Genomic DNA, 22,332 nt, shown 5'->3' with positions numbered 1-22,332 from the left:
AGTGCAGACCATACACAATTTTTTAAAAACAAACAAACAAAAAAACAACAACAACAAAAAAACTTTTCAGGTGAGTCAAGTTTTACTTCTTTCCTGTTCTTGAAGAACTGTCTAATCATTTTCTTCCCATAGGAAAATTGCTAGAGTCCTACCTGTGAGTAAGTTTTGAAAATAATATTTTCATTAGATGTTCAACAACATCCAAGAGTTCCCTAGGAATGAAACACTTTCAGCAAATAGTTGTCATTGAGCTGTAAAACCTGACTTCAAATCAATGCCTGGGACATTGTGGGAAGTCGCATCACTTTCATCTTAAACAGTCAAAATCTCTCCAAACAAATTCCTGCATTACTGCACTAAGGCAGTGCTCACAGTTGCAGATGAAATCTTCAAAACCAAAACAGGAAAAAAATCTTCAAAACCAAAACATAAACAGCATTATCTTTGTAAGGATGCAGAGAGGTCGCAATGCATATGTGGATATCAGTCATTGGATTTGGTCAAAAAAAAAAAAAAGACCAAAATCCATGAGAAATTCTAAAAGTAACATAGCATAACACTATATAAGAGCAAAAATTGAAGGTTTCATCTGCATCTGTGATATATTTTTAAATAAATACAGATCCTCAGGCCAAGAAGTGGGAGGTGGTCTGCTCTTTCCAGGCTAATTAATGTATCCCTAGGAAATACAAACTTCATGGACAGGAAAACCAGTATGAAACTGGCATTCTTTCTACTGAAAAGTTTGGTTACAAATAACTGCACTATTTTACCATTATACTAAAACAATGTGAAATGGCAGTTTTCAGCTCTACAGATGAGAATGACCTCTTTTGCAGATGTAAATCACATGAGGAAGGAAAATGCTGTTGAAAATAAAGGGATAGGAAGGCAGCTCTACATGATGTAGATTTCCCTCAAGTAGCATCTCTTATCTGCACATATTTTTATCTCGAACAACAATAACATAAAAATCCTAGTAAAGGAGATAAGCCCCTTCCACTATGAAAACTAACGAAAATAAAGGTTCATAGTCTCTAACAGCTTAAATAATGTAGGGTGGAGTCAGCACAGACTTACACACACACACAAGGTAATTTCTGAAAGATATTGGTAAGTTTTTCCTTAAAATCTGAAAATGATTATTTGATAGTATAGTCTCATATGCATACCATTTAGAATAGTGATATAAAGTTCGTGTAAAGTAGTACACCATTGGAAGACTAGAATAAGTTACATCATTTGTAATTGTTATTCATGAATATGGTGAATTTCAATGTTTAAAGGGTGTGACTGGTAGAAAGGAAAACCAATGTGTTAGATTCCTCACTCAGCACTGACAGTAAACATCTCTTGAAACATCTTCCTGTTTGCTTTTTTTTTTTTTTCAGTCCTGAAATGCCTTTGAAAAACTCTTGCCAATTACAAGAAACTGTGCTAGACAATGTAATGTGGTTTATTGATGTGGTAAATATCCTGAAGTTGATAAATGCCACACTTAGAGTCTAAACAGACATGAGCTCTGTAAACAGATATGCAGGTGGAACCAGGCTACCGCTCTCCAGTCTGGCTCCATCAGCTCATTTTTGATAGATGCTCCCACTTCCACAAATATGGCAAACTTATCTCAGTTTAAGTGTTGGGTTAGCTAGTAGTTATACTGTTAACGAAGCGGTCACCAGAGTCAAGTTAAAGAGCACTTATAGTATCTTGACATCAGCTAATCAGTGGTGATATGCAACTCTGAGCTGCAAAGGGTAGGCCAGGGATACTAGCTTTTCTTTGATGTTCTCAAAATGTTCATCTCTGTTCATTCTCATTGTCTTGCTAACTTATGCATGTTAGCACCTGTATGTGTAGAAACTGAGGGATAGCTCTTCACCAACTTCTCATCTCCATGATCCTCTTTCAGGGAAAGTAGAAACAAATAATTTTGTATTTGATTGGTGTTAGAGACTGTAAAAGCTCTCTCTTTTATTCTTCAAGAAAAGGGCATTCATGTTAGAATCTCTCTATACTCAGATCCTGGAAAAGCCTAACACTGGGAAATAACTGAATTTGGGACTGACTAAAAGCCACCTTTAATCAAGTGTGTACAGTTTTATACTGAATCTGCAGTCCTGCACCTGGAATAAGTGATCTTTCCACTCTCACTTATTCCTCTACATCTCATCATAAAATACTTTACTCTTTTATGAAATATAAATCTGCAGAGAAAGTTGTACATACAATAAAGAGCAGTCGAGAGATTATACGGAACACAGCCCTTTAGAAAACTGGGAAGGCCATTCCTCACCTCCCTTCGAGAATACAATGGACCATGACAATAACAAAGCCTTGTAATGAATCAAATACTGCAAAAAGTATCTGAAATAATATTGATCTTTTGTCTGTCATAGCCAGAACTGCAGACATCCAAGTCAGGGCCAGAAGTGGCAACACAACACAGGAACTCCAAAGGGATGCCCTATTGAAAGAAAAAGAAAAGCAGCACTGTAAAATTGTAACAAATAAATAAATAAACAAATAAATAAAAATCAAATACTCACTTTTAAAATATACATTTTTAAGGATGGCACTTTATCAAGTTAACTTGAAAATCACAGACAAGTATGTAACAGTGTTGGGTACTTTATGTTCTAAAGAATATCCTGTATTCATTAATAAACTTTTCCATTTTTTTGTTGTTGTTGTTAAAAAAGTATTAAACGGGCTCAGCACTCTATACAGTGTTAGCAAACACAGTTGTCATCATCAAACTATTGTCTCACAGGCACTGCATAAGATTTGTAACAGAAGATGTAAATGATCAGGACTAACATGGCATTACTGGCGGTGGTGCTGACCAAGCTGTTGTTGAAACTACTCCACACTTGGCACATTTGAGCGTCAAACCGGCTATGAGGCTCACTCATCTGACTGCAAACAAACAGAACACCCACAAAAAGAACAAATATTGAATTGTCACCAAAAAACGTTGCTACTGAAATTTATTTTTAAATATGACGTCATGCAGAAAAAAGTAGAGCTTATTCAGATGAATGGTCTATGTTGTTGCAAAACTGTATGTTGTACTTTACATTATTATTAACTGTAAATGTTAATGCTATGGGGCTTCATATCATGCAGACTCTATTTCTTCCATTTAAGCTAAGAAAGGCCCCAAATATCTTGTGACCAAAACTGCTCAGTACACTGAAGTGAACATAAGCACGTGCTAGGATAGACATACAAAGTGAAATCCCTCTATTCAGACCTGTTAAAAAACTTTTGTTCTTGAGAAAGAGTATAGGACACAGCAAGGGAAGTATGAAGTATATAAAATTACAGAGCAATTAGGGAAAGAAACTTGCAAAAATGTATTCAAGTGTCCAAATCAGTATGGGCATACTGTATTGTCAGATTTGTACTAGGGATTTGGATGTCCCACTAACATCTGAAGTGATTTTATTCATGCTCTATGAAGGTCTGAATACAGGGCTTGAAATGTATGGAATCTGATGAAATAAATATCAGTTGGTACTGAAAAAGGGTGACCTGTTTTGCATTTAATAAAACACAGTACACAAGCATTAAGCTCAAAGCATTTTGTATGGAAAATTGTACCTCAGCACCTGTCAGAAGAGTTAAAGGGCAAAACCTGGAATTTAAATTTTCTTCTACATACAGCATGCATTCAGCTTCCTGAGTTGACTAAATAAATACTTTGCTATTCCTTCTCTTTCTGCTGTCAGAACCAGGAATAACCATAGCTGACTGAGACGTGACAGGAAAGATGCTTTACCTATTCCCAGCTGGAAAATGGTCAACATTTTGAAGAGAGGTAACACTTCAGGTTCTTTCCAAGTTATTTCGATCTAATTAACACCCTTTTATAGCCAAACCCAACATTCACTTGATTTCAAACATACTGTCCAAAACAAATATTGAACTCCAGTGGCTTCCATTTTGATAAACCAAATGAAACCATGACTTTCTGTAAAAACAACTGTGCAGAGCCATGACCTTGTACAAGTTGACTGTGGGATGTGAAAAGAACTCAGTGGCTCCACATCAGTTTACACTAAGTTAATGATGAACTAGAAACACGCCATGGGTAAGCCTAAGCTAAATTTGGGAAAACACTTTCCATCTTTGCTACATAAAACTTCACTGTTATTGGACTGGTTTATTTCTCTTTACCTCTGTAGATCTGTTCTGGATCTTGCCAATAATAATTGAGCTTGATGATATGTTAGCCAAATACAAACTTTTGGTCTGAGCATACATGTACACTACTCCCTATACCAGAAGAATGACTGATATCTATCAAGACAACATGCCATATTTTTTCACTTGTTGATTCACCCTACACTCATAAAGGTAGGAAAATCATATGGAGTTAATATATTTTGCCCCATTCATCGCTTTAAATCCTACATAAATTGTTTCCACAGCTGAACTTTTGACAAGCGTGAGTCCAACATTTGCCAGAAAGAATAAAGTTGCCTTCCTGAGCATGACTGGCAAGAGATATTTGAGAAATGAGTGGCAATGCCCTTTCTACTGGAGACCAAATGCTGCACAAATTCCTATGCCCCAAACAATGACTCAAGACTTTTCTTCTGCCAAGTAGTAGCAAGCAATGCTGTTGCCAAACCACCATCTCATAGTGTCACAGGAGTTAAGATTGTTTCTTGATTAGGGCATCTATATGCTTACACATAACTGGATTGTTTCTGACAATGGTTTCTAGTTCTTTATCCATTTACTTTATAATAAAACACATCTTAACTAGTTGCACACTGTTAGAAAGCAAGTTATTTGTTTCATAAGGAAAGTAGACTATAAACAAATAGATTTCTATAGCCTACAGTTTGAGTTGCTGAAAAAAAAATAATTCAGTTAAATCTAAGCTTAGACATCCTTAGAAAATATACAAAGCCAAACCTGAAGCTGGTCAAACTCCTGAAATCACTGGAATTAGAGCAGTTGTGAATGTAATTTGCTGAATACTAAGTTACTACTACTCTTGAAATAATTTGGCTAGTTTTCTAATATTCTAGCTTTCATCAGAGGTATTACACAGTTAAGGATATTGATAGAGTAATGTAGACAAAAGTAGGTTAAGAAATTAATACTTTGTAAAGAAAAATGAGGAAAAGAGAAGAAACAAAATGAAAGCTTCTGGTTCATATTTGTCAGAAAGACAGTGAAAGAACTTAAAACCAGAATGATTTAATTTAAAATCACCAGCCCAAACTATTATCATAAATCTGTTCATCCAACCAATCAATTGAATTTATTAGGAATGGTACTGTTAATGGAATGGTGAAATAGTTCAAAGCAAAACTTTAAAAACTTTACCAACAGCAATAATACACAGTAAAATGAAAATATCACTGTTTATCATTGCTAGACATGCAGACATTGGTCTAGCAAGCTGGTCCAAAAAACAGTACTAGAATATGGCTGTAAAAATGATTATGCAAAGATTTAATTTACTTTGTAAGCATTAAGAAAGTGATGATGAAATTGCGAAATATTTTTCTACAATATGGGATGAATCTAGGTTGGCTGTTGCAGCACGTTGAATCAATCAACCACTGAAAAACATTTTTCAATACCACCACTGTTATAAACCTTTTTTTCTCATAATAAAAATGGAATTTAAATTTAAATGCAAATAAATAATCGATAACACAGGATTGCATTTACCCCCCTCCTTATTTTTTATTTTTTACTTTCAAATTTTGTTTCACTAAATTAGAAGATATGTCTGTGTAGATACAGATGTCAGAACATAGGCAAATTCTTCACAGAGTCAAGAGAGACAGAATAGCATTGACCTCAGTAAGGGCTATATTGCAGTAAAATATATTTTATAACAGTTTACACAAATAAATACATTTCCCACCACAGTAATTAAACTTGACAGCTAGATAGAAAAATAATCAGTTCCTTCATTGCACACTGTTCATAAAACTATTTTCCTAACTGCAACAATTTTAATATGTGACATTCTTGTGAAATCTCTGCTTAGATTTGTTTAATCCTCATTCTTATTAACTTAATACTGTTGTACTTGTGTTTTATTATGTTTAGTTTATTTAGTTGCATTCCTTCAGGATAATGCAACTGCAACTTTTGAGATGAATGGAATCTGTTAGACACTATTATACTGGTATAAAGTTTCAAAGCACAATCAGATGTATTTTTAGTGAATGTCTGTAACTGGAAATCATTGATACAATTTGAATATGCTTTAAAATAACCCCACAATTTCTGCTTACCCCCGCTCTGTGTTTGAGCTTTTTGTCTAGGATTCCATCTCTGGAAACGAGTTTATTAAATACCAAAATGCCAATCACCATGTTGACCTGTCAAACAGAAAATGAACAGTTGATCTTTTTCTGAAAGAAAATAACCTATCCTGTTGCATCAGTAAAGGGCTTTTCCAAGCCTGCAATATGCATCTTGTTACATTTCTGAGTACGCTGTCAGAAATTATGTGACACCATCCCCAAACACACTAGAAATGTATATTTTCAAATGGATCGTACTTTGGCACACTGCAACAGGCTTATTTTTGAATCTTAAATTATGTCTGGTACCAAGTTATATGTATATGTGTCTGCTGGCCAGAAACTTCAGAAATATAGCTTTAATATTTCCTCGGTTTTAATTGCAATTATGTATTCTATTCCAGGAAAATCACATAGCATTGCATTTGAATTAAGTGCACTGGGCAGACTTAGTCAGTGCACACAAATGACCATAACTATGTTCCTTTTCAAGCACTTAATGCCTGTGTGGGTGTCCTCACTTAAGCAGAACCGGCCTGTGGTTTTTCATAGCCTCCCGCACATCAGTCACTGTCTCTCTCATTCACCAAAATGCCAACCTTGAAAACCTTGAAACTTGTTTAACTGCAGTTGTCCCCAAAGACACCTTTTTTTTTTTTTTTTTTGGGGGGGGGAGTGGGGGGTGTCAAATTAATGCCTAGGGTAAGTCTGTTTATCCCCATTAAAGTACATGGTTTTATGCCCATGTACATCAGTTAAGGAATTAACCTTAAAAAAAAATTCCAAGTATTTTGGCAGTCAGACTTTGGCAATCTACGGACATACTAATGACATTTAATGGACAACTTAATGACTGTTATTATACATTTGTATTATTGAACTGAACTCTGAAACTAACTCTACATGGCCTTTTGAAGAGGTAGTACCAAGTTTCAGCGTACTGAAAAAACGTTCCTTGTTTTTCTGATTAGAAAACAGTGATCCTTTTTTTCTTTCAGATTTTCCAAGACCTGTGCCAAAATCTCTAATTGTTGCCAGTCTGTCCTGCCAACTCTTTTTCATCTTTCCTATCATCACTTTATTTTCAGCATTTACATTTTCCAGCTGATGCTATACAATTCCTTTGCTTCATACACTTAGGCTTAAGTGGCTGCATAGAACAGTTCCTTGCACAGTCACTAGCTAATGGTAGGGCAAACTGCAACTGTGAACTTCAAACATCTCTGAACAAAGCTTGCCAATTACAAAGGGAACATACAGTTCCATGTGAAAATTATGCCTGGCTTTTGTAAACATCCTTGGCTCCTCTATCATGACAGGGACTGTGAGTTGTACAAAAGGATCCTGGCTTGACTCCAGGCAATGATGAGACAAACTCTATGGGAGTAGTAAACATCCATTTCAGGATAATCTTTGGGAGCTAAATGGCTTTATCTTTGATGACTACTAAGACTGATACCCTTTTGCAAGGGAAAATCAGAGACAACTGGTATTGATATAGCTATCCTAGTATAAAATTGGTGCAGGGGAAAAGAAGATTAGATTCAAAATCTGCAATCTTCTTCCCAGAAGTAAGGGAAAAATGCGAAACAAATTATTTTACAAAATCCATACCGACTGCAGAGCAGATGACTGATAGCCAGTGGCACATATCGGGTGCAATTCATCTTACTCTAAATTGAAATACATCTGACGATTTGAGCCCTAAAAGTGCATATTTTTCTCCACTGACAGCAACATGCATCTGGAATAACTAGCGTATATGTAGAAATCTATATTGTAGCTGTCTACAATTAGACAAAGTGAATCCTAAACATAAATGCATTTCCAGAAATGCAAAAGTTTAATACACAAATGAGTAACATTTCTCAGCTATAATGATTTTTTCTTTGCCTTGAAAAGCAGTAGTCATGGAGAACTTGCTGGCTGGTTCCACTCATTCTGCTGCTTTGCTGCCAAACAGCACTCTATCAAGACTGTCACTGAACTTTACAAGGCAGTGACAATTGTGTAGATGCTACTGGATAATAACTCAGTGATGCCTGTAACAAGTTTTCTGTGCCACCAATCAGCACATTGTTCTTTCACAGCTTACTGTGTAAGCATGCTGAGATAACTGATATAAAGATGTGATACAATTAAATATATCATGTATTCAAAATACTGAAGGTATGTTAAACCAAGCTCCATATTACAGCAAAACTTAATTCTATGGTAATAGCTAAGCTTTTATAACTTAAATAGCATATTCCACCATTTCATATGAAAAATATTGGAAATGATAGTAATGTTTACCAAGACAACAGCAGCTGCAGGTCCAACGAAAGCATAAAGTAGCCCTCCTTCAAGAGACAGCCAACAGCTGGAAAGAACATTAGAGAAGAACTAACACAAATTAAAATAAGTATAGTGTATTGCCATGAAAGCATTAATAATTACTACAGCATGAGATTATTCTGGTTTATGTTCAATCCTACCTGTAGAAATTCATACACACACACACAAAAGAATTGAATTACTTAGTTGACATGATGATGTAGACAGTTGAAAAGTTATTCCCATTACCAATTGTTAATGGGTCAAAAGTTTAAATGCAAAATTATACCTATGCTGAAATCTAAAATATAGCATAATATAAATAAATCGGTAAATCTTTGTTAAATCTACTCTAACCATATGTGATGAGTTATCTGAAGAGGTCTTGCCCGGTAGGTATCTAGAAACATTTCTAGTTTATAATGCCTGACAGTTCTATCTGTAAAACAATGAACAGTCAAGTACTTCTAAAGTAGAACTTGATTAAAAACGTGTTTCTATGTATCTTCATTTATGTCATTTAGGAAGTTCTATTAGGACTAGGTCTTATGGACAATATTCCCATTAAAGAAAATTCATTATCTATGGTTTAACTGTTCTATATTCTCTGGAATATTTTGCAAACAATTTAAATGTATATTTTAAAGCATCTGAAAACTGTATTTTCTGGTGAGCTACTCATCTTGCAGACTTTGTCATACTGCATCAGGTTTTCACTGAAAACCCTCAGATTTCCAAACACAGAGCACTTACAGAATCAAATTCTAAATATTTGATACACCATAATGTAAAGCTTTCCATATCTGCAGAAGATCAGGAGCATCATACACTGAAGTAAATGCAGCTGTGCTATTTTCTCAGTGATTACACATTCAAAGAACTTCATGTTTATTTGAATGCATGATCACACCTACATATAAGAAAACTCAAGTACATGTATTCAAATAATTTACTTGGATCTGACATCCAGAAACATTCACATCAGAATTATACATTTCTTATTTATTTTCCAGTATTCTTTTTGTGCTTTTGAAAACCATGTAAAGTAAATGCAAATGCGTCATAATGATCTGTTACGGCTGGAATTTTAACTGCAAAGAATAAAACTGTTCCCCATTGCAGTGAAGCCATGTGAAATCTGCTCTATGAACCCAGCTGCATCAATGTGTTAAATTCTGAAATGATAAACTGATGTAATAATTTATATCTGTTTCAATATTAAAAAGGTAACAAATGGCAGGCTAGTCTACATCCCACCTCAAAAGCAACAACCACAACATCAGAACAGTAATATTCCATTAATTTTTCTAATGTCAAAGAAAAATACTTTCAAAATTTTATGCATTTTTTTTCTTAAAAAAAACCACACTAGGTTATTTACTATGAAAGATTGAGAACATGGACCTCTGAGGAGGAATATATTGCTTTTCGCTACCAGTATTAGTGAAGATGACCATTGTGTGTAACTAAAACACATAATTAAAATGTTCATGTTTCTTTGTGAATGGAAACATCAGTCCATAAAAATTGTTGACATATTGTGTTTGAAACATAATTTCAATTACTTGTGCTGAAAAAAATGTCTGCCATTTTATTTAAAAGAACCAAAAGGTTTCAACCATGAAAATCTTTAAGACAAAGGGACATTTGTGTCCTTCCTCTCCTATGTCTTCAATTAAAAAACCTGTTTAGTAGAGTGACTTCCATTTAGGATCAGGATGGTGAAGAATGTAGAGGTTGTTTTCTTTTCTCTACACAATCTGAATTTTCAGCAATTGGGATTTTCAACAGTCTGATGTGATTTTTGCAATGTATTCAATATCCGCCAATTGATCTCTCTGAAATGCACTTGTTCCCAACCTTTTCTATTAAAGAATTTCTGAAGATGGATTTTCAGGTGTCTTCTTGTACTGTAGGCAATTGCTGCCAACTCTTTGACCTTTTTTTTTTTTTTTTGTTGTTGTTCTCTTTTTCTTTGCTCTAATAGATTTTTTTTTTTCCCAGTGCTTTATGGTTGTTTTTATTGTGTCACCTGTTCTGTATTCTTTCTCCCTGCTCTTCACATAGCAAAAAGCCATATAAATTGATTAGCATTAAGAGCATCTACTGGTGGTTTTATGGGACCATGCTGCATGGTCATAAAATTCTGCTGAGTGATGAAGTGAAGTAGACTTGCTCCTGTGTCCTGTGTATCTTGTGAGTAGTTTGATGCTCTCTAGGAGAATGGCTTCTTCTCTTAGGTGAACATGACTATAGCAGAATTTTAAGTTTTGCTGTTATAACAATTTCCTGGAAGTTATCTGCACCGCTTATTAGTATACAGCACTGCATGTATACATGAGCAGGTCTCACAGATTTCGTAACTGTAACTTGCAGTAGTGGTGCTTTCATAGCTCTTAGGAGAGGTAGCAGCAATATTTATAAATTAAAAAAGCAACAATATTTATAAGACCCACAGAAATAGTTGGAAAAAATAATTAAGCTTTTACACAAACCTGTTTCAAATATCTAAAAGTTTGTTACTATGTGCTTTTATTTTTTTTTTTCCAAATTATTTTTAGGGAATCTATTCAGTTTCTGTACCTGTTTCAGTACAAGTGTGTTCTCATAAGTGATTTTGAATGTACAGTAATATAACTGTCTAATAATTAGGGTTGAAAGAAGAAGAGAGAAATTACACACTGTTATGACAGAGTTGGATCAAGTGTGAATAATTCAAGCCAAACTCATCAGCCGTACCACCCTATAAACCTGCTTTGAAGACCCTTGGGCCTCCCTTCTAGTCAAACTCTCCATGTATGGGATTAGAATCAATTCCTTTATTTTCACTCTTAATTTTCTCCATTTGGAAAAGTCTTTTTTTTTTTTTTTTATTTTTTCCAAAAATAGCAGAATGCAGAATGCTTTCTGATGGCAGAATGAATATCTGATGCAGAATGTGTATAATTGAATGCATTTCTGGTGGCAGTATGTGTGTTTGGCTTCTGAATGCAGCCAAATGGGCCAAATATACATTAGCACAAGCAGTTCAAAAACTTACAAAAGTACTTTAGTTATGGTAAAACAGCACAGGGGCTCTGCTTTCACATGGCCTAGCAGTTACAGGCCATAATTCTTGAGTGGGAAAGCATGTCAGCTGGTGATGGAGGAGCAAACTCCATTCCCTACATTTCCAGTTTTCTTTATATTATTGTGATGTTCAATACCAAGAAAATGTAGTTGCAAATAAGACAAGAGCTGCATTATGGTTCTTTTTTTCCCTTGTGCACATCCTCTTGTGCTTTTGTTCCACAGTATGGTGTCAGCTGATTTTGGATAGGAGGAGAGGGGCTGTTATATGTACAGACCTGCTCTGTTTCTCTTTCCAGGTTACCCTTAATGAATGATTTGTTGCTTTGTCTGAATATTTCAGTATATCTTCTTTTAAAAATTCATTCATCCCAGGAAGGAAATAAGAAGCAACGCTAACTGAAGCAAATTGTCACACATGAATAATTTCAGCAGAGTAAATGTAATGGTATATGCAAGGGACAAAACTACATCCCCAATGGGGTCTGGACACTGTAACATTCATAAGGCTCAGAGCTGATCAGGTACTCCAGTCCTTGTTAAAGGACTAAATAATAATAATAATAATTAAATCAACAACAACAACAACAACAACAAAACAAAAAAACAAAAAACAGCAAGACAAGCACATATTGGCTAGAAAAAAATCCAGAGTCGCATGTTCTCAATATAATTCCCAAAAGATGTCTAAGACGTTTTTATCACTAAGGATTCCCAGCTATAAGTGCTGTCCCACAGTTAGGTAAGCTATTCCCCATGAAACAAATGGAAGACACATAGTCACAATTCAGAACTAGAGAGCTCAGTGGTTAGAACAAGTGCTCAGGAGGAGATTTGTTTTTGGAGCCTTACCCACCTGGAGATGGAGCAAGGGCTTGAAGCCTCCTCTGCCATGTGCCATGAGGGCGGGACACACAGGGCAGAGAGGGGGAATCCTGATCACTCAGTGATGATGCAAGAGAGAATAATTTAGTATTCATTGAAGCAAGGGCTTGACCTAACTCATCCACATCTCTGATGAATGCCCTCATTAGCAGCTTACAGAGTCTTATTTCCTCTCCAGCTGTCCAGACGCATGCTTAATTTCTTAGGCAACATGAGGAGAGCTGCAAACAGAGAGACTGAAGGGAATGCACCCTCGCACACATTATGTCTTGGTGCTTAGAGCCTTCTGCAGGCAGTAAGAAGACTCAGGCCAAACTCCTTCAGCAGGAGGCAAGGGAAGGGCAGCTTAGCTGAGGAGTGAATTTTCCAGTGTGCTAAATATACACTGTAAGCAGTCAGGTGGTTAAACAGAACCCGTATGAATAAAATGTAAATGAAGTACAGAGATGTCCTTGCCATCTCTCACATACAGCCCAGTCCAGGAAATGGGCTGGATCAGACACTCCAGGAGAGAGGGGTTGAAAGGGAGAGCTGTTTTGAGACTTCTGCGGGGCTTTGGCTCCAAGCAGTTCAGGGGCATGAAAGCCTAGGTAGTGGTTAACATACTTGGTGGACAGAAACCTGGGTGTCAAATAGACTCTTGCCAGTACAGTTATAGACATGTTTAGAGGTTGGCAAATGCTAACCATAACATTTAAGGTTCTTTTTGGTGAATTTATATAAATGTTGGGCATTTAAATGGACCTAATCCTTAGTGTTTCTTAATGGCTTGCTGCTTCAAATGCTCACAGGAAACCCAGCATCCCTGGTGCTTTGCTGGGCTTAGTCCAAGACTAGCATATGATTTCCTTTTGTTCTACTGTAGATCACTCAGTGACTCTTATGGTAGTTCCAAGTGTGAATGGACACCTGTAGGGCCTTCAGACCATGCTATATAATTCCTCATGGGTATGGTAGCTTTTTTAATTAAAAATGTAATTTACCATTTCAGATTGACTTACTAGTGAGCTGTTCCATATCCTTTTGTCTTGGTAAAGCCTATTGATATTGCAACCACTAAGGCTGGTAAACCTGAAAAGAAAGAAAACCCATGAAACAGTAAAAACCATTAGAGGGTGAGAAAACATTGCTGTTCTGCCTGGACAAGAAATGTCAGTGCAAGCTAACACAAAATGATCAATTTTACATGGAATGAATCTTTTGAAAAAGCACAGTGTTATTGCAAGATTTGTTTTTCTCAAGCACTGGTAGAGAGGACAGTGTTTTCTGCCCACGATGTATCTCTTTATTGTAGCTAAATTACTGGCACCTTTGACGTGTCTTTAAGCAAAATAGTAAGAGACTTCATGAATATTCAGCAAGTGTTTTTGTTATTTTATTTTTATTTCTTGATATTACACTGTTGTACACTAAAATGATGTTAAAACATATTTATTAGAGAACACACACTAGCATGTCTTGAGCTAACAGATTATATTGAAGCTAGAGTTAAAGTGGGAAGACTCCTAATCCAGTTTTTTGTTTAGTTACATGCAGTCTACTATTTTTCAGGTTCACTGAGGAAAATTATAATACTCTTAACATTGCCACTGCATTAAATGTTTCATTCCAATGAGTCTGAATAAATGAATTTTACAGACTTACCCCATCCAAGGCACAGGAAACGTTTCCTTATGAGCCGTGTCCTAATTTTTCCAGTAACAGCCATGTATGACTGCCACGCTTCTGTCAAGACCCAACAGAATGAAGCTAAGAAGAAGAAGTGTAAAAATGCGGTGGTTGTGGTGCAGATGCCCTGCAGGGAGCAAAGAAAAGCTTGTGCTGAATACTTAGGGACACTCATTTCTCTTTTCATTTCAAAGAGTTGTCATATTCTATCATCCTGACCTTTATCCTTAACATCAGATCCCCCTTTATGGTGTAGTTGCCACAAAGAGAGAAAAAAGAGAGATGTTGATATGGATTAGGCGTTCTGGACTGTTTTCAAAAACACTAAGTGTGCAGAGCAGGGTGAAGAACACAAAATAAGTCACGCAAACAGATTTTTCTCTAATCTTTATTTTGACCAGGAAGTGCCATAATACCACTTTGGAGATCAAGTCATAGTGTTACTGACTATAAAATCTCATAGAGCTGAATAAAGAAAATGTGGGGATCCAAATGCTCCTAATTGCCAGTTATATTTTCTTTCCCTCCATAAAGAAAGTTCGTGATTGTAAATCTAAATTTTAGGCAATAGGGCAAGTTTGATTTATCTGTTTTGAATTTAAATGATAGATATATAATCTGATAGAATGTTAACCTACTGGAATATACTGCCTGAAATCTTTTTAGTCATAAGTATCATAACCTTACCAATTACTCTGGATATTGTTTTTATGGGTGTTAGTCATTTGTCATCTGAAAAGTATTTTGAGTGCATACAGTCAGCTCTCTTTTGTCACTATAGCCCTTAAGTAAACTTGACATTGTCACTTATATAAATTAGCTTGCCTCTTTCTTGAAATAAATTATGATCTACCCTTCATTGTGTTGCTTGAAATGCTAGTTGCAGGCTATAAAATGCAGTATACATTGTACCCCTGCACCAAAACCACACCAGTAATATTGAGAATAAACTACATCTACCCCATCAAAATTTTAAGCATCAAAATCACATCAAGGTTAAAAAAAAAATAAAATTTATGTGCACCCAATATTAACAAAGCAAGAACCCTGTACAGAACCATGGATACTATTATTTCTTTATGCAGCATACATATTTGAAAGCTAGCTTAAATGCATGTAATAAAAGACTAGTCATTTTTTTTAACTAAAATCCCAGTTCAGCAAAATTGTTCAATCAAGCTTGAATCAAGCTATGAAAGGTTGGAAAAGATAAAATAAATAAAATACTATAATTGTTTTTAGTTCATTTATATTCTTAATTAGCTTCAGATAATGTTGTTTTGAATATTCTATTGTGTTAATTTTCTCAGAATTTTATTTCCTTGCCTCAAATACATAGTACAACTGATATGAACTCCAAAACTTTCAAAAAGTTAAGCACTTGAAGAGTCAAAACTTAATCATTTCCAGCTGTGATTTTAGAGGTATTACACCTTGCTATCTAATTTTGGGTCAAATAAGAAGTCTGGGGGCATTGGGTTCTATATAAGTACATGCAATATAATTATTATATATTTTTAAAAAGTGAAGAATGTAAAGTGAAAAAAAAAAAAAAACACAGAACAAGCAGATCCTGAAAATGCACTAGACATTCAATCTTAGATTTTGCCTTTATTTCTTATGTTTAGATGTCCCTAATGTATGTGGGTTCATAAAATCTATCCTGTTAAAGCCTGACTGATAACAGCGTTTCCTGTATATGAAACATAAATGCTTATTTAAGATGAAAGCTCTGCAGTGAAATGCACAATAAACATAATAGAAGATACAGAAATGTCCTTTCTTTTACTAGATGGCTTATATGTTATGACTTCCCACTATGCAAACTTGATTTGCCTTTCTATCAATGTTTTGTTGGAACTAGAATTTGGCAAAAAAACACTTGAGGAACAGTACAGAATCTTTCAGGGAAAATCTGCATAGGTAAAACACTGGAAAAATGTGAATACACTATTTGTCTTATAAATATGCAAACATGATCTTTTGGGTGAAATCACCACTAACTTATGGCTGACTGAATATGGACTGTAGGATTTAGCTCATATTATGTCCTGTGTATTGAAAGAAAGACAGATGATGATAATCTGATACAAATGTGGACAAGGCTGTTGTGGAAGAAAGAAGCGTGATGAAAATGTTAATGATCATGTTGATCACAAAATGAGAAGGCAGAAGCAAGTTTTATTAGGAGCGATCTGTGCTCTAGCTGGAATATATGACTGCTGATTAAAGCTAACTCTTCTGAATGGCAGATGGGGGTAACAGCGTATTTGCATCACATACCATTAGAAAGATGCAAACAGCCTCAAAACATCACCTAACAACTGCTGTTGGATCATGCTGGCAGAATCATGTGCAGGGAGTTCTCAAAGTGAATTCAGCCTCCCTTTGTCCTCAGCAAGGCAACCAGTCCTGGTAACTGGTCTACTCCCAGGCAAAGCCATGTACTCTGTGGCTGGACAATCACCCCTGGAAATCTGGCTTTTAAGTAATTCTATATTCTTCCCATTTGATAAATAAACAAACTACACTGTGCTAAGTCTGGGAAAGTGTTATATCTGGGATGCCTATTTCCAAATAGGAAAAAAATAATTCATTTTCACCAAAGGCTGTCATTCAATGTGGTATTATCTCTAGCAAAGGAGCCATAACTTTATAAGTAACATGTTAATATTTTTTCTCTTTCTAAGCAGATCCTGGACTGCTCTGAGTCTCTCCTTCTTCCTCTCTTCTTCTGCCTTGGCAAGAAACCACTGCCTGCCCCACACCTTGCTTCACCCACAAGAGCATCACTACAACCTGCAGCCCATCACTCACAAAGCTGCAGTGTGTCAACTTGTCTGCATTAAGAGATAGTGGTACGCATCCTCCCCATCTCCTTAGGAGGAGATGGTTCTTATTTGTTTCTAATTCTAGTTTATTAAAACTCACTGAATTAATTACCTGTGCTGAGCACCTGTCAATTTGCAACAAAATGAATTTTAACAGCCTAATTTATTCACTCTTACTTCAAGCTTCTGAAATTACGTCAGCTCTGTTACACTGACCTCCTCTTCTTTCCATAACTGCTGTTCCCAGCTCCCAGCTCCCCAAATTTAGTTCTAATTACAAGTGGGGAAGGGAGCTTTTCTGTCCTCAAAAAGCACAATTGCAGGAGCTTTACTTGGGCCTCTAGTTTTTAGCTAGCTTGAATATCTAAGTAAGACAAGTCATCCCTTCTTCATAAACAGCGTGCTATTAAAAGCAAGAGCTCACATCAGGTTTCAAATTATTTCCTTCTTTCATTCTTGTAAGGGACACATTCAGAATAAGAGTATTGAAGCATAGCTGAGAAGTCTAAAAAACCGTGGAAATTCAAATCTACTTATTCTAGGGCTTAATGTAATAATGATAAGTAAAATAGAGAACATGTACCCATTTTTATGACCTACAAAAGGAAGGTCATAAATGTTACCTGCAAAAACACATTTACCATGATTTTGCAGTATCTGATTCTTTAACAGTAGTGTGGTTTTGTTTGTTTGATTGTTTTTGATAGCAGTGTGAACAGGTCTTCCACAGAAAGACAGAGAGTGTTACCTAAAGATACATGATTTTTGTTATTTCCCTGAAACGGGTTCTTTTTTTATGTTTCTGGGTTCTGGTAAATGGTGTAAGAACCAAAGCTACTGGAAAATGAACATGAAAAATGCAGTCTGTATTGGTGATAGCAAAATGAGTAGGACTAAAATCCATTCAGCTGGATTTTGTCATGAAAGAGAAATAGGAATTAATATAAAATCATCTAAATAATACAATTTATTGAAGATAAAAAAAAATCTTGCTCTTGATTTAGCTCTAAAGATATAAGTTAAATGGGTGCTAATTTATCTTTATGAAGTGTAATGATGGACTGAATATACAAACAAAAAGTACTTACAACAATGAAACAAATGAAACAAATAATAAACAAAACAAGGACAGTCCAAGTAACATAGCAAGGAACAGAAACATAATTCCCTGTTAAAGTTATTGGCTTTTTGTGACTTTCAAGCCCTCAACTATAAAACAGGTATAGAACAGTTTATTTTTAACTTTTAAAATTAAACGTAATTTCATAAAGGAAAATACTTATAATTCTCTATTTGCTTTCTTTTACTGATATTTTTTTAACTGACATGCATTAGAATACCTTTGTCTCAGGAATGGCAAACACTGTCAGAACACAGGAATACAATATATTGGTCAGATGATACTAAATTCTAGATTAAATATTACTTTCTAGAGTAAACTGCCATGAAACAATAGATGAGCTTTCAGAAGCTGTGGGACAAATAAGCAAGGGCTTGCATCTCAGGACTGTGTTTTTGGAAGAGGGACAGAATTTCAATGACAAACAAATACAGCAAGGACAGGTGTCTCTTCAGTTTCAAATACATTTGAAACTGAAATGCCTGAGAAATCATAGCTGTAGACTTTTAGGTTTTCCTTCCAGGGTCATTAATATTACTGGTACCATAGAGCTTTCAAGGTAATATTTCATTTTTTATTTTTTATTTTTTATTTTTTTCTTTTGCTGCACTACAGTACTTCTAACATCTTGTTAGGAAATCTGAAACCCATATTGAAAATAACACTCTACTGGAAGGACTTTTTCTAAAGTTCTAGAATCATAGAATCATCTAGGTTGGAAAAGACCTTTGAGATCATCAAGTCAAACCATCAGCCTGACCTACTGAGCCTCATCAGTAGAACATGTCCCTTAGTGCCACAGCCACGTCTCTTAAATACCTCCAGGGATAGGGAATCCACCACTTCCCTGGAAAGCCTTTTCTAGTGCTTGACTACCTTTTTCATGAAATAATGTTATTCATACTTTTAAATCAATAGCTGTGAAGCTATTTAATTAACTTACAGACCAACTTATAGATCTTTGAAAAATCTTCTCCAGTGTCCTAAAAAGCCAAAGGCTCAAGAGGTTTAGCTTCATTACATTGCGTTCTGATATCTGCACATGATAACCTAAAATAATTAGCATTTTACTTCATGAACATATATGTTAAGATATATGCACAGTTAATTATTGTATTGCAGGATTCTATATGTGGTGCAAGATAACGTCAATGGTAACCTTCACTTGGATTTTTCAAGCAATTTAATTTTTTAGTACAAAAGTAACAGTTTCAGAATACTTAAGTGATCTCTCCCACAAAAGTCATGAGGGATAAGTAAGGACTGTCAATTTTTCTTCTTCTACTCAATGATTTTTTGTTTCTCTGCAACAAACAAGATGACTTTCTAGGTTCTTAGATAAATAGCTTAAAAGTTACCCAGTTTTTTCTGCAGTTTCTATAGTTTAGTTTATGACTACAGTCTCACAGAAGACATCTATATCAAGAACAACAAAAATCCACAGGAAGATGTTTTCAGTATCATGTTTCTTCTTCTTCTTCTTCTTCTTCTTCTTCTTCTTCTTCTTCTTCTTCTTCTTCTTCTTCTTCTTCTTCTTCTTCTTCCTTCTTCCTATTGCTATTATCACAATTGTTGCTAAAGTTTGGGACCACTACATGTGCCCAGTCTCAGGGTGTAGTATGACCTGTTCAACTGTTGTGATTTAAGTCTTGTTTCTCTGTCATATCTGGTCTTCTGTTCTTGATTCCTTCCTCTTATCTAAAAGCATAATCCCAGAGACACTAGTGCAAAGCTGTACAAGACTGAAAGAGAATTTACAGTTTAAACTGTATGTTTTTATCACATGTGACCTTTCCATCAGACTTTAAATATCTATCTTCTAGTTTTCACGTAATTAGCCTCTAGATAGATGCTTTATCAATAGATTCAGTTCCTGCTCCTCTTCTTCCAACGGTTACCTCAAAGGTATTTCCGGAATGTACTGCTCTGTGAGGAAAACAGTCACAATCTTTATTTGTACTTCTACTTATGAAGCAGATCAGTCAGAATGTCTCTCATTTTTCACCAGATGCAGAGTCCAGCAACAAAGGTGCTGCTCATATCTGATCCACAAAAAGTATGCAGAGCCTTCTTTTTAGCTTCTGCCACTTGTAGTTAAGTTTTCTTAAAAGTTTTCTTTCAATAGTTGTCACATCTATCACTTATATAAATAACCTCTGCATTTTAATTTGATACTGTATAGCTGTATCTTGGCATCCTCTGTTATTTCTATCAAGAACTGCTGGTTTTTATCCAAACTAATTCTTCTGCTAGCCGTTCTCCTTTTCCAGACCTTATAATGCACATAGTACAAAATCATTCCATTAACTAGATATGAGGGGATAGTCTGCTATTTCTGGGATAGAAAAGTGTTCATGAAACTTACTTTTTGTATTTGAAAACCTTCCTTGCTTATGTCAGAATCTGTCTACGTTAGAAAAATGACAGCATCCTTTATGGACTGGCATGTGGTCCATACCGATAAATTGTTAGTGGCACAGTTTTCATGTGGGCCTAAAAGTGCTGTTTGAGGCCAGGCTTAACCACAGACTGAAGGAGAGCTTGAGCCAGGAACCCTGCCTCATGGTCAGCCTGCAGAAAGCTTATATCCTGCCTTGGAGGGCTCAGTTGCATGCATGCAGTCTTGTGCCAGTTTGCCTTGGGGCTATAGAAATATTTGTGGCCCATTTTAGTTACTGGTTTGGATACAGGCAAGAAGTCCAGTTGGGTAATTCATAATATGTCAAGCTATTACTAACATATGAGGAAGTAAAATTCATTCTGTGTTGTTTATGCCATTCTCTAGAGATTGTCACTGCAGCATGCAGGTTTATAATGTGTTAAGTCAGAATTGCTTTCTTGGTGGCATGCCTGCTGTAAATTGAAAGCCAGTTGGAAGACAGTTCTCATACCATTTCCTTATGCTCACACTCATTTTAGTTGTCCTCCTGGTTTGGATTGTTACTGCTAGGTTATATGCAAGCAAATGAACTCAGCACAAGCAGTATCACAGAACCAGTTACTCAGAGGCAATTTAATTTCTTCGACTGCAAAACCTGATAAGGAAGCTCTTCCCTTTTTGCCTTTGTGATGTGAACATGTATATTTTTTTTGGACTGCCAGACAGAGAATGAATAAATAGGATCCTCTAATTGCTTACAGGACTGATTCAAAAGTCAGTGGAAAGCTTCCCTGGGCTTCATATTGGGCCATTACACCTAAAGAATAAGAGATGGAAAATGCGTGAACAGAGTCTTGGAGTCTTGATCCATATATTAAGTATTTTAAATGCTTACAAAGTATTATATGAATAATTTTTCTAGTAAATGAAAATGGCCTACTTCACCTCTTCTTTTGGCTTTGATGTTAAGCACTTTAAACAAGGTAAATGTCAACTGTCAGGACAAAATAACTTAGTATTTTAACTATGTCCTCATATGAATGTGTTGTGAAGTTCATGAAGCTCAGAACAGGTTTTCAGGCAGAACATACAAGAAAATAAGCCCTTTACAACTCAAAAGCATAAAGCCTATTTAAATACAAAATTTTCAGCTTCTTCCTGACCACTTAACCTCCCATTCCTATCATGGTGTTCTAATAGTGATGTTTCACTATGCCAGAGAACACCTTTTATTAGTTCTTTTTTTTTTTTCCTTTAATTTACAACCTTTTTTTTTTCTGAAAAATCAACACTTTTGATTCTAAAGTGATCATGCTTGATTCAATAATAAAACTGGAAATCACTGGCGTGCTTTGTAAAAATGTCTTCATTACTGAGCTATTAAGGAATGACAATTAAAAAATTAAGTTGAAGACAATGCTATCCAGAAAAATTGCTCTGTAAGAATAGCTCTATGAGATTTTGCATTTACCAAGTCTGGAATATTTCTTATTTTAAAAAGGATAAAATTTAGATTTGTGGATAAAATGTATACATACTTATATATTTTTTAAAATTAATGAATAAGTAAAATCAACCACATCTTTGAAAAACAACTGGAGTTTTTATGTTCTTACACATACTGAAGGTAATAATATTATAGGAGCAGATCTGAGGGTTTTCAGAAACTGTTTTTAGACTCTGAAAATTCCATACTGGTTTTATTTTAAAATATGGAATTGCAATGTGTTGTCATAAATGAAGACGAATGCCCTTGGTGGGTTTGAAGAGATGTAACAG

At 35.4% G+C, this 22,332-nt stretch overlaps 1 protein-coding gene across 1 annotated transcript in view; it reads right to left on the bottom strand.

The window, feature by feature from the left end:
• ADGRB3 (adhesion G protein-coupled receptor B3) overlaps positions 1-22,332 on the bottom strand; it is a 458,698-nt gene that overhangs the window by 27,010 nt on the left and 409,356 nt on the right. The window contains 9 exon segments of the mRNA XM_040552548.1: positions 87-93; positions 2,297-2,467; positions 2,821-2,842; positions 2,845-2,896; positions 2,898-2,915; positions 6,273-6,359; positions 8,580-8,646; positions 13,556-13,625; positions 14,199-14,349. Coding sequence (XP_040408482.1) covers positions 87-93; positions 2,297-2,467; positions 2,821-2,842; positions 2,845-2,896; positions 2,898-2,915; positions 6,273-6,359; positions 8,580-8,646; positions 13,556-13,625; positions 14,199-14,349 — 645 coding nt within the window.

This window comes from Cygnus olor, chromosome 3, assembly GCF_009769625.2.
Source record: "Cygnus olor isolate bCygOlo1 chromosome 3, bCygOlo1.pri.v2, whole genome shotgun sequence".
NCBI classification, from domain to species: domain Eukaryota; kingdom Metazoa; phylum Chordata; class Aves; order Anseriformes; family Anatidae; genus Cygnus; species Cygnus olor.
The sequence above is the reverse complement of the archived record's forward strand: the minus strand, read 5'-3'. Positions and strand labels throughout refer to the sequence as shown.